This window comes from Quercus lobata, chromosome 1 (assembly GCF_001633185.2).
Source record: "Quercus lobata isolate SW786 chromosome 1, ValleyOak3.0 Primary Assembly, whole genome shotgun sequence".
Classification (NCBI taxonomy): Eukaryota; Viridiplantae; Streptophyta; class Magnoliopsida; order Fagales; family Fagaceae; genus Quercus; species Quercus lobata.
In genome coordinates, this window is record NC_044904.1 from 23,750,685 (window position 1) to 23,767,377 (window position 16,693).

At 32.1% G+C, this 16,693-nt stretch overlaps 1 protein-coding gene across 1 annotated transcript; it reads left to right on the forward strand.

Annotated features, from left to right (window-relative positions):
- The first annotated feature begins 6,170 nt into the window (after positions 1–6,170).
- On the forward strand, positions 6,171–7,703 carry LOC115984088. Its single transcript, XM_031106994.1, has one exon. It carries the CDS (start codon positions 6,564–6,566, stop codon positions 7,512–7,514), a length of 951 nt encoding a protein of 316 aa, XP_030962854.1. The 5' UTR covers positions 6,171–6,563; the 3' UTR covers positions 7,515–7,703.
- Positions 7,704–16,693: the final 8,990 nt, after the last annotated feature.

Genomic DNA, 16,693 nt, shown 5'->3' on the forward strand with positions numbered 1-16,693 from the left:
CCAAAACCCTTTCTCCTTGTGAATTCAAGGAACCCTCGTGAATTCAAGGAACCCTTGTAAATTCAAGGTTATTTTCAGAAGTAAACATGTTTTGTTTCTTGTTCTCTAGAAGTAGACATGTTCTACTTCTTGATACTTCCGCATCCCACATTGGTTGGTATCAAAGCCTTGACTTTATCCTGGTATGAGACAATAGCAATTTTGATGACAAAAAACTTAGCAAGTATTACATGACGTACAACTAGCACTCAAAAATATCTTTGCTAGGATGTTGTCGTTGGAGCATGGAATCAATAGGGATAACTATTGCAAAGACATAACTCACGAGCAACCTATTAATAAGCAAATTTCATATAGATCTTATAAAAGAATTGCAAGTTTATTTGACTTTGAGAATATTTATTATGAGAGAAAAGCTAAACTTGCTTTGTATAAACTTGGTGAGTATTGATAATAGCTTAAAAGTACAATATTATCTTAGTTTTGGTAGACATTATCACATCTATTTTGTGTTTATTTTTACACTTATATGTAAATATGAGAGTTTGCAAGTTTTTTTTAAAATATACTCATAACGTGTATTTTTCTCTTGTAGGAGATTTAAACTAATAAGCTAAGCACGCAGACATGAAGCCAAGAGAATCCAAGGGAGAAGATCAATTGAGAAGTGGCTTTTGAAGAATTTAGTGAGTCAAATATGTGTGGAAACATAAAAGGAAAGAGAGAAATTCGTTTGAGCCAAAGATGGAAAAAATCCTGGCATGGAAATATTCTGACCAATTTTGGTATTTTGGCCATATCTTTTTACTCTAATATCGGATTGACTTGATTCTTGCAACCACAAAAAGAAAACTTGAAGATCTAAAACTTTTTAGTTTATTAAAACTTCATAATCTACCGTATAAAAGGCCAAAACTGACCTGGAAGTTGATCCATTGTTGAAAAATGAGAATTGACATTTTATATTTTCCTTTTTGGGAAGCATGTGTTTTAGGGTTTTGAATGTTATAAATATTAAAGGGATACAAGGGCAGCCATGTTTTTGGCTGCTGGGAAACCTTATTTTTCATCAATTTTGAAAAGTTTTTATTTTCTATGGAAGCATAAGAACCTAAGCTAGGGTTAGGGGTGAATCCTCAATGTTGTAAGTCGTCCCCTATTCAATCCAAGCATGTTTTTCACGTTTTGATTATTGAAATCAACTATTCTCTTTTTATAATTGTTTTATTAGATTGATATTTGATTTCTAATTCTTTCATAAGTCTATTCTTGAATCTTCTTATTGTTAGAATATAGTTTTCAAATCTCTCTAATAAAACATGGTAATCTTGTTAGATATTACTTTTGTCATAGTATTGCCTTGATGGTATGCGATGTTCTTGAGTTTTTCTAGCAAAGTTATTATTTTCTAGACTAAATTGTTGGAACAATTGGTGAATATAATCAACCAAAGAGAGTTTTATTAATAAAGCTTATTTCTAAATCTTCCAATCAGATAGTTTGTGTGTTTACTTATGCGATTGTGTACTAAATTGGATTGATAGTGGATGCTTAACAATATTGGTAGACAAACCCTAACGCTCAAGTGATTTTAATTATTGAATTTTACCAAACTTTATTTTCCTAAGTTTTAATCATATTTTTCTACATATTATTGGTGCTTTTGACGTGTTCTTGTTTTCATTTTCTCGGTGGAACGACAACCTTAGCTACACTACAATTTCAGTTACAAAATTGGACGACATCAAGTATGCCTTACGTTGTTGGGAACAAATACAATTTGACAGAATTAGATGAGGTAAAGACAAAATTCATTCATGGCCAAGGATGAAAAAGATGCTTGCTATCAACTTTTATCCTTTGGTTTGTGATTATAAACTTTTGTCATATAAGAAACAAGATTATTATTGGCCAAGAAGTTTATACTTGAATTATTTTAAAAAGCCATATATTTTGACATTGAGAGAAGAATTACATGTTGAAGAAAATACTTTTCTTGAATAATGTGTAAAAGTCAAAGAATAAAATATAGAGATTTTTTTAGGAAATTAATGAGGCCTTATTATAAATGAAAAACCTGAAATCAAGATTGTGGAGGAGATTAATGAAGACCCTATTATAGAGAAAGATCTTGAGGTCGAGATAGTAGAGACCATTAAAGAAGAAATTATAGAGGAAGTTGTCAACGATCTCGATGAAGTCAAGTTAGATGATTGCAACGTTCAAACTCCTATTATTTTAGTGGGAGACACCGAAACAGAGTTTATTGATTTTATTGGGGTTGATAGATTTGATTCAATTGTCAGTTCTTATTTAGTAAATCTCTACAATTACATGAAGACTAAGGAAAAAAATTCAATTTGATTTGTTTATTCCATTGATGGGTTGCAAGTATGGAAAGAAGATTAAGGGGCTCAAGCATTCAAAGTATTTGTTTATTTGGAGTGGAAGATTTCAGATTTCAAACATGAACTCAAGGTCAAGTTTGTTTCAAATGGAGGGGGTCTTATGTAGGACACATTTTACTATTCAATTATTGTAATTTATTAATTTTGGTATTTGATTTGTAATTTTCGCTATTTTAGGTTTAGGGTTATTATTTCCTTGTTTTTATGTGCTTTTAATACTTTTTAGGTCAAATTTAGTTTCTATTATGGTTAGGTATTAATTAGGGCTTATTTTAGAATATATATTATTGTCTGTCAAGTTTTACGGAGCCTTTAAATAGGCCTCCAAGTCTGTAAACGTTTTCCAGCATTATTGATATTAATAAAAATTCAAACTTTTGTCTATTATTTCTCTAGTGGATTCCAAAACCCTTTCTCCTTGTGAATTCAAGAAACTCTCATAAATTCGAGATTATTTTCAGAAGTAAACATGTTTTGTTTATTGTTTTCTAAAAGTAGACATGTTCTGCTTTTTGAAACTTCCGCATCCCGCATTAAGAAACATCTTTTATCCACACAGATAAATCACTAACATATCTTGCATGCCTCATTAAGTTGTGTGCTACATAATTATCTTGTCTATGGGTGTGAGAGAAAAAAAACATAACTAAAGATATCTGTATACAATTTTGTTTCAACAATTAAGAGGCCAAAAGATGTTAAGGATTCATCGTCGCTTCTTAAGATTTTAGTAACCACTTCATAATCCCCCTTAAGAATGATGGAAGATAGACCAATAACATGAACAAAAGCTAAAGCTCTTATTGCTACCAATTTTCACAAGGATGAGTTTGCAAACTACACCAAGTAAATTCCTTCACCAGTTTCAATTTATATTTTTATAATTAGATTTGTTGCTAAATGGCTAAATGAAAGTGGGCGGGGAAGCAATTGTGGACCTGACGGAAACATTATACAGTATTTTAGAAATACAATAATGTTGTACTCCTTTATCTTATGTGAATAGTGGGTTTCTTCTAAAAAAAATAATGGGTCATTCATAATAAAAATATAAGAACAAAGTTTAGCTATAAAGTTGGTTGTAGCCTAAAACTATAACCTTACTCAATATCTTTTCACCATTGGATTACATTTTCTTCTTATATTCTCCATACTTGCGAAATTTCTAAAAAATTAAAGATTAATAGTTATGTCATCAATAAATTTTTTATATTGCAAGTTTTTGTAATTTGAAATTATGCACAAAATATAAATTTATAGATCATATAGTAAATAATATCCGGTTGACACAAAATTTCACATATGTATTAAGAGCGTAAAGAACATGCAATACAATGGTTAGATTTACAAAATATGCAGTAATATTTATTTTATTGAGTAAGGTTATAGTCCTAGGCTACAACTAATTTTGTAGCTAAACGTTGTCCCAAATATAATTAGTGAGATTAGTTATTAGTTGAGATGAGGTCCTATAACATTATTGTACTCTTGTGCGTTTGGTCGGAGAAAATCAACAATATTTTCAACATCTAGATTATTGAAAATATTATAAGATTTTGGATGCTCAAGAATGTAACTATTCATATATTTGGTTTGATTAAGAATTTAATAAGAATCCTCATAATATAAGATTCTTATATTTGGTTTATTCCTAAAAATCTTATAGAAATTATTTATTCTTTCCAAAATATCCTTAAATTTAAAAGCACAATATCAAGTTTTTTTTTTTTCTTTTTTAGTATCTTCCTATAAATTATAAATAAATAATGAGAAACAAAATACAAACTATAAATCATGGTCAAAAACCTTATAACTCAATTGGTTGGCACATCATGATATTTCTAACAGAGACATCTAGACTTCAAATCCCCATTTTCTCTAGTTATCAATTTATCAAAATAAAACATTGGCAATTCTATTAAAATAATAGTCTAACAATTTATGAATTACATGTATAATACAAAAATAATTATTTAAATTATTGTGCTTCATAGCAATCACAACTAGGGCTATCCACAGGTCGAGTTTGTACCCAACCCAGACTCAACCCGACAAATTCGAGTGGATGAAAACGTAACCCAAAACCGACCCAAAAGATCTAGTTGGATCTGCTAGTTCATGTCTTGTCAGTTTCAAGTTTTATTGGGTCAGTCTCGAGTTTTATCACCTAGGCCAATATCTCGCCGGATGCAATGAGATTTGGTTGATATCTGGCCAAATCCATCGAGATCAGGCCAATATTTTGCAGGATTTGACGAGATCTGGCCTAGATTTTGTCAGATAAAAATGAGATCTCGCCGAATCTAGTCTGAAATACTTGAAAAATTGTTGGAAAGAGTAAATAGTTATGGCGGGTTAGATTTCATGGGTTTTGAAAGCGGAAACTTGCAACCAACCCGCTGGGGTCAAGTTTAGAGATCTCCAAACTCGTGTCTGACCGCCGGAGTTGTTGGATTGGTTGGTGGCGAGTCAGGTATGGGCGAGTTGGGCAGGTGGGAGAGCCACTTGGATACCCCTAATCACAATCTCCTGTCTTGTCAATATAAATATAAATAAATAAATATATATATATATATATATTAGCATCCAAATCAATCCCAAACAAAAAAATATATATATTAATTTTAAAAAAAAGATAATAACATCTAAAATTATCCATTTATTAAAAAAAAATGTAACATTTTTGCAAATGTGGATACCCAGTACCCACATTTTTTTTTTTTTAATATTTATTGAGTGTAGCTTTGTAGGAATATAATTACCTTGTGATTTACAACTTACAACTAAATATGAAGGGTCATGTTAATGGATGCCCTTAGGACAATTGTTAATAAACTATATTAGGAAAATTTTAACACCACTTTCATGGGAAATATCAAAAGCTAACAGAAAAATTAATTGCTTTATCAATTTCTTATAAAATATTTCTAAAAATAGTTACTAAACTAATACCCCTAGGCATCCGTTAACATTACCCATATGAGAATATTAGAAAATCTTTTAATATATGGTAGTCTTTTAAGATTCCTTAAAATATTAAAATGTTCCCTAATATTCTCATATTTAGTTGTAAATAACATTAAGATCATACACTCATGTCATTTGATTTGACCATAAGAAACTTACCAGTTACCAGTCCATCACATTCACATTAGTTCGCCTTTCTTCAACTTTTTTTCTATCACTTTCCCTAGTTGGCATAAAATCTTCTTAGTTATTTCCAATATTAAATTTTCTTAGTTATTTCCAATATGAAGGGTCATATTAATAAGTGTCATTAGGACAATTGTTAATAAACTATATTAGAAAATTTTTAATACCACTTTCTCGAAAAATATAAAAAACTGACAAAAAAATTAATTGCTTTATCAATTTCTAATAAAATATTTCTAAAAATAATTCCTAAATTAATACTCTTAGGGCATTCGTTAATATTTCCTATATAAAAATATTAGAAAATCTTTTAATATATGGTAATCTTTTAAGATTCCTTAAAATATTAAAATGTTCCCTAATATTCTCACTTTTAGTTGTGAATAACAAGAAAATCATATACTCATGTCATTTGACCATAAGAAACTTACCAGTCCATCACATTCACATTAGTTTGCTTCCTCCAACTTTTTTCTATCACTTTCCCTGGTTGGCATAAAATTTTCTTAGTTAATTCCAATATTAAATTTTTAGATTTATCTTATTTGGGTTACTTTATATTTCAAAAATTAAAAACCCCATCATACATTACAGGGTGAGAAACATCTTACTGTTCCTTTGACCTGGAGGCGTTACAACAGCGAGTTTCAACTTTCAATGCCATACACTCTTCAACACCCCCCCCCAAAAAAAAAAAAAAAAAAAAAAAAAACTCTCAATGCCATACAGTAAAGCAACATTCTTTTCCCTTTTACGGTTTTTTTTTTCAATTTCCTTGAGACCAAAAAGCATATGGAGATGAATCAAATCAAAGCCAATGCGCTCTACAAGTTGCCTTAATTTGCCACTACATTTTGCTGATTATGTTAAACAGATACAGTAGTTCTCTTTCAAGAAAATGCATGATACGAGCAATGAGAATCCTGGTGCCTCTACAAACTGAGTTTCCCAAGAACTGATCTTGGTGCGTTATTTCTCACAGAAAGACAATATGCTGAGGAGATGAGGGTGGAAAAAACCAATCTGCTTGTTATAATTGGCTTTTTTCTCATCTGGGTGCCTCTCTTCAATGCTCAGCTACCAGGGCTTTCAACACGCTCCCTAGATGCGCTTCTTCAAGACAATGCTTTCGTGGCCTTCGGTGCGCACCCCAAAACAGGCATTCCTTATGAGAGCCACCACATTCCCAGTAATCTCACTGGAATTCAAGTTTCAGCTTTGAGGCTTAGGAGTGGTAGTTTGAGAACCAGAGGGGTTCATAGTTTCAAGGAGTTTCAGATCCCAGTTGGTGTTGCTGAGCAGCCTTATGTGGAGAGGCTTGCTTTGGTCTACCACAACCTCGGTAACTGGTCTAATTCTTTTTACCCTTTACCTGGTTTTTCATATTTAGCTCCTGTTCTTGGTCTCCTAGCCTATAATGCTTCTGATTTGTCTGCTTCAAATGTGCCTGAATTGAGTTTAAGAGCATCTGATAAGCCCATTTTGGTAAAGTTTCCAGATTTGAAATTAGGTCCTGATGGGTTGTCACCAAAGTGTGTGTATTTTGATTTACATGGTTCAGTGCAGTTTGACAATGTGTTGCCAGGGAATGTATGTTCAGCAATTCAAGAAGGACATTTTTCTATAGTTGTAGAGTCCATTGCTCCTTCACCAGCTCCAGGTGTGGAGGTTGTTCCTCCTATTGCTGCTAAAACTGCTAAAAATGGTGGAAAGGACCAGTCTAAGGTGTGGAGAGTGTTTGGATCTTTACTTGGTGGGTTTATTCTATTGGGTCTATTGGGTTTATTTGCTGTGTGGTTGAGAAGGTTCAAACATGGGAAGAAGGTGCAGCAAATGGAATGGGTGGCAGATAGGGGTGAGACTTTGCAGATAACAACCTTTGGGAATGCCAAGGCTCCTTTGGCAATGGGAACTCGGACAAGACCAGTATTGGAGAATGAATATGTGCCTTAGATTAAACTCGCCAAAGTTTTTTGTTTCTTCATTCATAGTTCAGTTCAGTTCAGTTCAAGTATTCAATTCTCATATTCTTTCTTTTTGAATATCAATCAGTTTGTTTTCTTTGTTTTGATATCTAGATTAAATTCACTTAAGTTTTTTGTTTCTTCATTCATAGTTCAGTTCAGTTCAGATTCTCATATTCTTTCTTTTTGAATATCAATCAGTTTGCTTTCTTTGTTTTGATATCTCGGTTGCTGTTGTACTTATAACACATACAATGATGCCCATGAACCTCAATGGTATGATATACATACTTGTGTACTTGAACCCAGAAAGCTTCAAAGACAATCAGTGTGTGGTTGTTTCCATCATTCAAAGGATAAAATAGGAGTTCCCAAATTACAAATACAGGACCATATTGATATTCTATTTGACTCTTCAATGTCATTTACATTTATTTCCCACTACCAAACAATCTCCTAATTTCTCTTTCTTCCCCTTTCACCTCAAATCTTCTGTCCTTTTAATGAAAACCTTTCTCACTACACCTAACTACCTAAGAATTTTCCCTACCTAATGCAGCTGTGAGGGACGGGTTTGGGACTAAAGTTGTGTACTATTGTCTAGAAATTGAATTGGATGCAGCTGATGATGTGACTCAAATGCTCAACAACATAAAACAAAAGTTAACCTGCTGTTGAATACTAGATAGGGAAACTTTAAACTGTGATAACTCTGATGATAGACTACTGAATGTCAACTCATTCTACTTTTCAATTTTCTTTTACATGATTCTTCTTCTCCCTTATGCTGACTGCTGAGAAGGGGAATTTTACAATTTGTCATGAAACACCAATTTTATGTGACATTAATGGTATGGAATATAGAGACATACCATGAATTTACCAACTAGTCAACTATATCCATTTTCCTATGTCATTACTTTGTGCATCATGTCTAGGGCGATTCACCAATCGATTGAAGCTGGTTTCGTTTGTCCCGAGGAAAATTTTAGGCACCACATTGAATACGAAATAGAACTTGAAAGACAAAATAGAAAGAAAAAAAATCACAACTTTTTTTTTTTTGCTAAACTAAAAAAAAAAAAAAATCACAACTTAGAAACAAAAATGAAAGAAATGAAAGGCACTAACAATTAGCAAAACCTTAAAAGGGTATAATTTATAATTTGGCCATAGTTTTAAAGTATGCAAACAAACTTCCGCTTGATCAGCTAGGCCGAAACGAGGTCCACCTTTGATTATCAGATTTTATGAGCCCATCTTCAGCCTTTGTAATAAGGGCCTACTTACTACCAAGCCAGGCCATTTTGGCAAAAACAATATCTAATCTTGCTCTTCTGTTTGTTACGAGTAAATGGGTCATGTTAATGCTTTTAGGGCATTTATTAATAAATCATTTTTTAAAAGTTTTGATATCATTTTTATGAAAAATATAAAAAGTTGTCAAGAAAAAATTCAATTACCTTTTTTTCCCTATAAAAATTTTTAAAAATAATTTTTAAACTAATACTTAGGCCTGTCCACAGGTCAATTTTGGACCCAACCCGAACTCGACCTGTTGACGTCGAGTAGAGTGTGCAGGAACCCGAAATCGACCGCTGGCATCAATTGGTCAAGTCGGTTTCGGGTGAGGGTGAGTGTCGATCAATAGCCGAAATCTGCAAAAATGTGGTCGGAATTTGCATTTTTTTGCCAGAATCTACATTTTTTCGTCAGAATCTACAAATTTCGCTAAAAATTGCTAGGATTTGGCCAGATCTGACTTGATATTGCCGGATTTGGTTGGATTTTTTATATAGCTCCAGTTAGGTTCGGGTTGCTTGGGTTTTGGAGAAGCAAACCCGTCGGCGTTGGTTCTTGGAATCGGAAACCCGCTGTCGACTGACTGGAGCTTTGGTTCGGGTTGACGTCAGGCGGGTTGGTCGGTTTTTCGGGCCATGGTCGAGTCTGGACACCCCTACTAATACCCTTTGGGCATCCGTTAACTTTTCCTTTAGTAAATAAAATGTAATAAAATAATATAAATTTTCACTCTTAAAAAAAATTTTCATTTTGATATTATTAAAAAAATTTAAAAACTTGACAAAGAATAGTATACACTTGTGTTATATATATATATATATATATATATAGACACACTCTCTCTCATGTTCAATTATATGGGAATTTAATCACCTACGAGCTTAGTTGACTTGAAAAAACAAATGCAATGGAATTTTAAGCTCCCCAATCATTTTCCTAGTAAAATGCAAAAATGAAATAATATACTTAATATAATTTTGTTTTTAAAAAAGATCAAACCAAAATTAGATGCAATGACTTTACATATTATTTTTTATTTCATAAATTTATTTAATTATCATCTTTATATTAAAGTAATCAGCAAAGAAGTTCCCAAATCTATTATTCACAAATCACAATGAAAGTACTATAATGCATCACCAAGCATGCCCTAATGCACATCTTCACATTACATACACATCATCTGCAGTAGGAAGGACAAACACAGGGCATCGTAATCACTTAAGGGCAAGACTTAGATACAGTACTTAAGTATTGTTCCTTAGGTTCCCCTCTTAAGATTCTGCCATGTGAATTTTTTTCTTATTGGAAGAAAGTGTATTTTTCAGTTAAGTAGTCATATGGCTGAATTTTAAGAGTGAAACTTAAGGAACAATACCTAAGGTATTGTACCTAAGTTTTATCCATCACGTATTCATCCCAACGATGTCACGCATTTGGATTATTTCATGGTTTATAGTTGATAAGATTTATAAAAACCTCTTCTTCTTTTTCTTTTTTCTTTTTTTAATTTTTTTATGAAAACCTCATTGAAATCTATTGAGACCTACACTTTTATCATTCTATTTTCAAAACATATTGTATTACCCTTCTCAAAATTATCACATAAATAAAGTTTACATAAATAGTAACTCCCAAGTAGAAAGATATAAATACTGCATTAATTAAAATTACTTCCCCTGGGTTGGTGACTAGGATTGCATTAAATAAGTTGTCACACATGGTACAATATCATTGAGTATGGGAGGACCACTTGGCATTGCTGATATGATCCTCCCGTCGGAGTGAATAATTTCTCAGGTCGAGAGCCTTGTAACCTAGTGAAATTATCTTGTTTCCTTTATAAGGAGAACCAAATCTTCTCTCTCCCAAGTATTGAACTAAAAAAATAGAAAGGTTAAATGGTGGTATAGACCAACAATTCATTTGAAAATTGGACATTTCCGTTAAAAACATTAGGAGGTGTCTATTGAGTTATAAAGCTCTTGCGTAAACAAATAGCCAACTAAAGACTAAAGGAAGCAATTGTAAGGAATCATATATATTTAGTGAGAAAACTATTGAAATTGTAATTTTTAATTAACCTTACAAAAGTATTAAAATTTTCCTTACAATCTATAGCATTGTTGTTTCTATTTTATTATTATTACTAGTATGTAACCTGTGCTTACGCACGGAAATGATGAATTATAATGGTGCTATTAATGTTAGCTTGGGTTATAAAACATATGGAATATTAGTTCGACCAGAACATTTGGAGGTACTAAAATTGTTTTTTCTTGCAATTTTTATGATATTGGCAATGTCAAGTTTCTCATTACGCTGTGTACGTGCAAGTTATATTTGAGCTTATATGAGAGAGTGAATAAGCTTTCTAACAGTACATCTCGATGAGAAAATTCATGAGTGACAAAAATGCAAACTTTGACATCATATTGTCTAAAGCAGAGGAAAGTGATAGCAACAATATAAAGTGGACACAAGATATATGTGGAAAACCCTAGAAAATGGATGAAAAACCACGGTTCGAGCAAGAAAGAATCATTCTTGCTTTGTTCAACTTTATATTGTATGGAAAAAGAGGCAACCCTTGTACAATAAGGATGTTCTTCCTTAAAAGAGAGACCTTGTTTTCTTCCTCACTATCTTATCAACTTTCTACTCTCTTCTCAAAAGATCTACTTGGGTTCTTACCCTAAAAATCTAGCTACATGTTCCTCTTATAATCTGAGGAATATGACGGAGTACAAAGACAAGTATCAAGTCATCATTTTCCTATTTTAGACTTTACTACAGCTGGGGTATGTACGTTTTTAGACCCTTGTAAACTAGATTTTTTAACCTAATTAATTAACCAAGTGAATATTTAGGTTTATTATTCAGATCTAGGTTAAAACAATAACAATTATATCATGTAAAGTAGCAAAAAATATAAATAACACAATGATGACCTAGGAAAACCACACCGGTAAAAAATCTAGGGAGGATTTAACCTAACTATCCTCAAGGTAAAAAGCAAATCCACTATGAAAAAATTGAAATTTGTACAATAGAATTTAGACCACTAACATTCTATTACTACCTCGAGTAGAAAACTTACTACCACGACCCCATGATAACTTCAAGTCCACGGATTACTTCTTTCCTTGGCCTTTGCAACAACACAAGCTCACCTGCTTGTGACTTTGATACTCCACTCAAAAAGTTTTGGATCTCCTTAAACGTTGATCTTGTATGTAGAAACTTCTACAATACTGGATCTTGAAATTCTTCAAGGAATAACACCGGTAGAAGACATTAGAGAGCTTTTGGGTACAAAACCCTAGATCTACAAAACTCTAATCTCTCTAAAAAACTCTGAAAACCCCACCTAGGGTTAGCTTATAATGTCCTTTAAATACTAGAAAAAACAGCTCGCGATTTGGGCTTCAAACGATTAAGTTATGGGCTTTTTACGTTTGCTGATTTTTGCTGATATGCGATTTTCGATTGATTGAGTACCAATCGAGTACCAATTGAATGAAACAACTTGTAACTCTTTTTTTTTAATCCTGAACTTGATTTTTTTGTCTTGGACTTCAATGTAGACCATTCTAAACCAATGAGACTTAATTTTTGTCATGTTTTGTCATGGTTTGCCAACATTACAAACTCAAAACCTAACAGGGTACTATGTGATGACTGAAGGAGAGAGAGTGCGCCAACATCAACACTGTGGCATGTGGATAGGTGACTTTGCCACGGCCTGGGGAACAACTCTTGAGCAATAAGAGGGACATCAGAAGTACTGTAGGTGATATATGTGTCCCTGAAGTGGTCCAACATGTACTCAACCAATAAGAGGTGTTTCTATAGTTGTTGACCTTAGAAGGTCACTATCTCCCTTTTGTGAGTGCTTGAGTACCATGTTAGATGCATATCTTACTTCCTTCTCAAGGCAATCACGCCCTTAGCACAGGCTAAGGATAGAACTTTATAGCCAACACTTCATCTTCCTTTGCTCACAGCCACTCCACATGTAAGGTCCAGATCCAGCCACATTAGCATTCTCCCATGCTTTGGCTGGTGTTTTGTACACATTGCTATTATATAATAATTTTGAAAATCACTATTGGATACTACATATACAATATCAATTCATAATCACTTTTTCGTGAAATTCAACTAAATACAATACCAAAAAAAAAAAAAAAAAGATCCAATAGTATCTCCTAAATTGAATGGGAATAGGTGCATGAGATTGTTCAGCTCAATTACAATTTGTTATGTTCAAGATCCTAGCATACAAAATATATAAATAGAAACAATATAAAAAATATGCTCATTAATTCAAAGAAAAAATAACAATAAAATCTAAATAATTCAATTTTGATTGGTTATATATATATATATATATATATACATATTACCCAATTAGTAATGGACCGTATATAATCATGGTATATATATATGATTTGGTTTTTTATGGTTTATTTATATTAAACTCCTCGTTTTCTACATTGAATTAACTCACTTTGTGCGAAAGTTATAAAACTTACATTAGATGAGACACGTGACACAAAATTAAACTCTAATTGAATTCTAATTTTTAGACCGAATTAATTAACTTGGCACAAAAATTTAAAAACTTAGATTTGATGGAACACATGGTGCAAAATTAGACTCTAATTGAATTCCAATTTGAAATCTAATTGAATTTTTTCTTAGCTTTACTTATTAATATATGTATAGATGTATAGATAAGTCTACTGCTGCATTGTGTACATGACACATGGATTGAGTATAAAGATTTTTTTTTCTTTTATTTATTTATTTTTTTGGGAGGGAGGTTGATTGTTTTATTTATTTTTTAGAAACAAACACATTAGGAGAGAAGAAACGAGGTTTTAACACAAATATACATCACAAACTCTACGTATTAGTCTTACATCGGGCGCATGAGCCTAGTGAATATAAACATTCCATCCATGCAAAAATTATGATAACTTTTAAAGGAAGGAAGGTGTTAGGTTTTATACTGGGTGGGAGTGTGACGAGCGAGGTCATAGAATCATTTCCACATAGATATTGCACTAGGATAGACAAATAGACTGTTTTATTACATAACATTGCACTATAAAACAGAATGTGTTACAAGATGGTGAGTGATTTTTTATAATTGGGGGCTTCCCCATGGTTTGTTTTGATCCATACGTTGTTGTCCCTGACCCAACCTGAATTGCTGACTGCGATGTACTTTTTCAAGCACACCTTAGAGGAATCCTATGCTTGATAATGTCACCCATTTCTTATGATAAATAATGTATATGATTTATTTCTCTATACAAAATTTCTTGTGATATATATATCTATGTACGTCGCATTATGAATTTTATCGGTGCCCAAAAAATAAGAACATAATACATACACCTGATCTGGACTCATAAAATTAAGTTTATTGCTTGTCATACAAAGTATTCGTTTATATATACATTATATTATGTTGTCTGATGAATGTTTGTATTCCTAATTTTATAAGGAAATCTGTCTGCTTCTTAAGATAGAATTTTAGGTAGGCAGGCCAATAATGTGGTGGTTTCAAGGGTTTACATCAGATCTGAACAAATTAATAATGGGGTAACATTTCTTTTTGAGAAGAATGGGGTAACATTTCTAACACTAAACTAATAATAATAATAATAATAATAAATGGTAACATTTCTACTTCTACTAAAGTATGGCAGCAATTATTTTTTTGTAAACTTAAAATTTTTGCTTTTGAGCCGAGAGCTTTGTAATTCATTAGCATATTTTGGCGTTTCCAATAATGACATCTATGATTTAAATCCCTCATCTCTCAATTACTAGATTAACTTTTAAAAAAAATTGCTTTTGAAGACAATAAACCTTCTATATAAGTTTACGTATTAACACTTATTCCCTACATTTTATCTAGAGGAAGACTGTTGGGGTGTCAACTCTAAGTTGTAGATAGAATGCAGGGTGTGTTGTATAAGGAAAAACAGTTTATGCTCTTTTGATTGAGCAATGTATGTTGTAGCATTGTGAAAGGCAATTTATCAAACAATCCCTGAGTGAGTATTTTGTGTTAACGGACCTTGATTTACTTTGTACTTTGTGTAAAAATAATAAAATTAGAATATTTCTCTAGTAAACTTGTGTGCTATCACTGTGTTTAATTCGTGGAAACTAAACCATACTACTACCACAACAAAATCGGGGTATAAATTCTACAAGTGTGATTGCTTGGGCGTGTATGTCGTCAGAGATGAAAAGGGAACATGAAGAGAGGTTGGGGTTAATTATTAAAAGATACATGGGCTGGTTTAGGTTTGTTGGTTCAACCCTTTCAATTCATGTGATAGCTTAAAGACTTTCATACCCATTCAGTGCCATATAATTTAGAAAAGTTCAAACCCGTGAAGGTATATGACTAAGTGGGTCCTATTTGATCCCAGAGTTTTCTGGTTTGTAATTTTCTATATTGGTTATGTTTTTTATGAATTAGAAAAATGATTAACCAGACACATTTTAGTAATTCCAAATGGTAAAAAAACATGCTTAACCAGACTCATTAGCTCAAGTGCTCAAGCCACCAATTGCTCCCTAGTCCTGAAAACAGCGGTAAGGCTTGTCGTTCTTTCAAAACTCCCAAATGTGAGCACGGGTTCAATTACTACTTACAAGTGAATTACATATATTAGAATCCTCTTCGATTGATTCTCCAAAAAAAAAATTAAAACAAATTAATCATCACCGTTTGAAATTGATTTGTTTCAAGTATCAACCCCCACGAGATACCAAATGGAATGTTCATCGGTTTGGATCGTGATGTAAACCTGAAAATTTTAAGTTCAATCCACTACAATATCAGTACATCTATACATGGGGTTTTCAAAATGTCTCATGAGTAGGAAGTGGAATAGTTAAGTCAAAGATTGGGGAATTTGACAATATGATCTTTGAGGCTGGTTCAAAGACAATAAATCAATACTATCAAAGGAAATGAGGCACACCTTTCCCATTTCACTCATATCATCTAAGATATTTTGGTTTCGGCTATGGCAATGTAATGGTTTAATGGTTTAACACATGTTTTAACTAGAAGAGAGAATCTCTTATCATTTGCTAGTCTAGATAGAGTTAGTTTTACCTAACATCCATGATGTATCAGCATAAGCCACACAATTATTGTCAATATGATGGTTGTATATGGGTTGGGTTGAAAATACCCTCCAACCCAACCGATGCACACCTTAGAAGAAATTTCAAGGCTAGTAATCTAAACTTTGGAGAAAAACCCATTAACTCTTCCTTGGAAATGCCTTGTAGGTATACACTTAGGAACAAGATTCTCAGGGTGGCAATCCAATTGTACCTACTAGCTAGTAGTGAGAGATTGATTTATGGACTCTGAGATTAGTGACATGCTTATTAATTTGGCTTAGATGACAAAAAAAGATCATGAAGACAATATATAGTTGACCTCGTGATATTTTGTTATAAAAGTTTTTGAAACCTCACAATTTTACACATCAATTTTTTTAATATATATTTTCTTTAATTGAGTTTAAACTCTATTCTATATTTAAACCATCAATTAAAATCTTGAAGCATCATAATTTCTTAATATAATAGAATAGATAGTTCCATATAGAAATACAACCATAATAAATACATATTAATAATTACCATAAATATATATTTTTAATAGTTCCATATAAAAAACACAATCATAATAAAGATTATATACCTATTAATAACTACAATAATTATCAAAATTCATATTTAATATTTCATATAAAAACACAATAATAATAAATGTTTATTAATAATAATCTTAATTATCAAATTTCATATTTATGC

Excerpts from the sequence above, each read along its gene's own strand:
- LOC115984088 (XM_031106994.1), top strand. The coding sequence starts at position 6,564 with ATGAGGGTGGAAAAAACCAATCTGCTTGTTATAATTGGCTTTTTTCTC.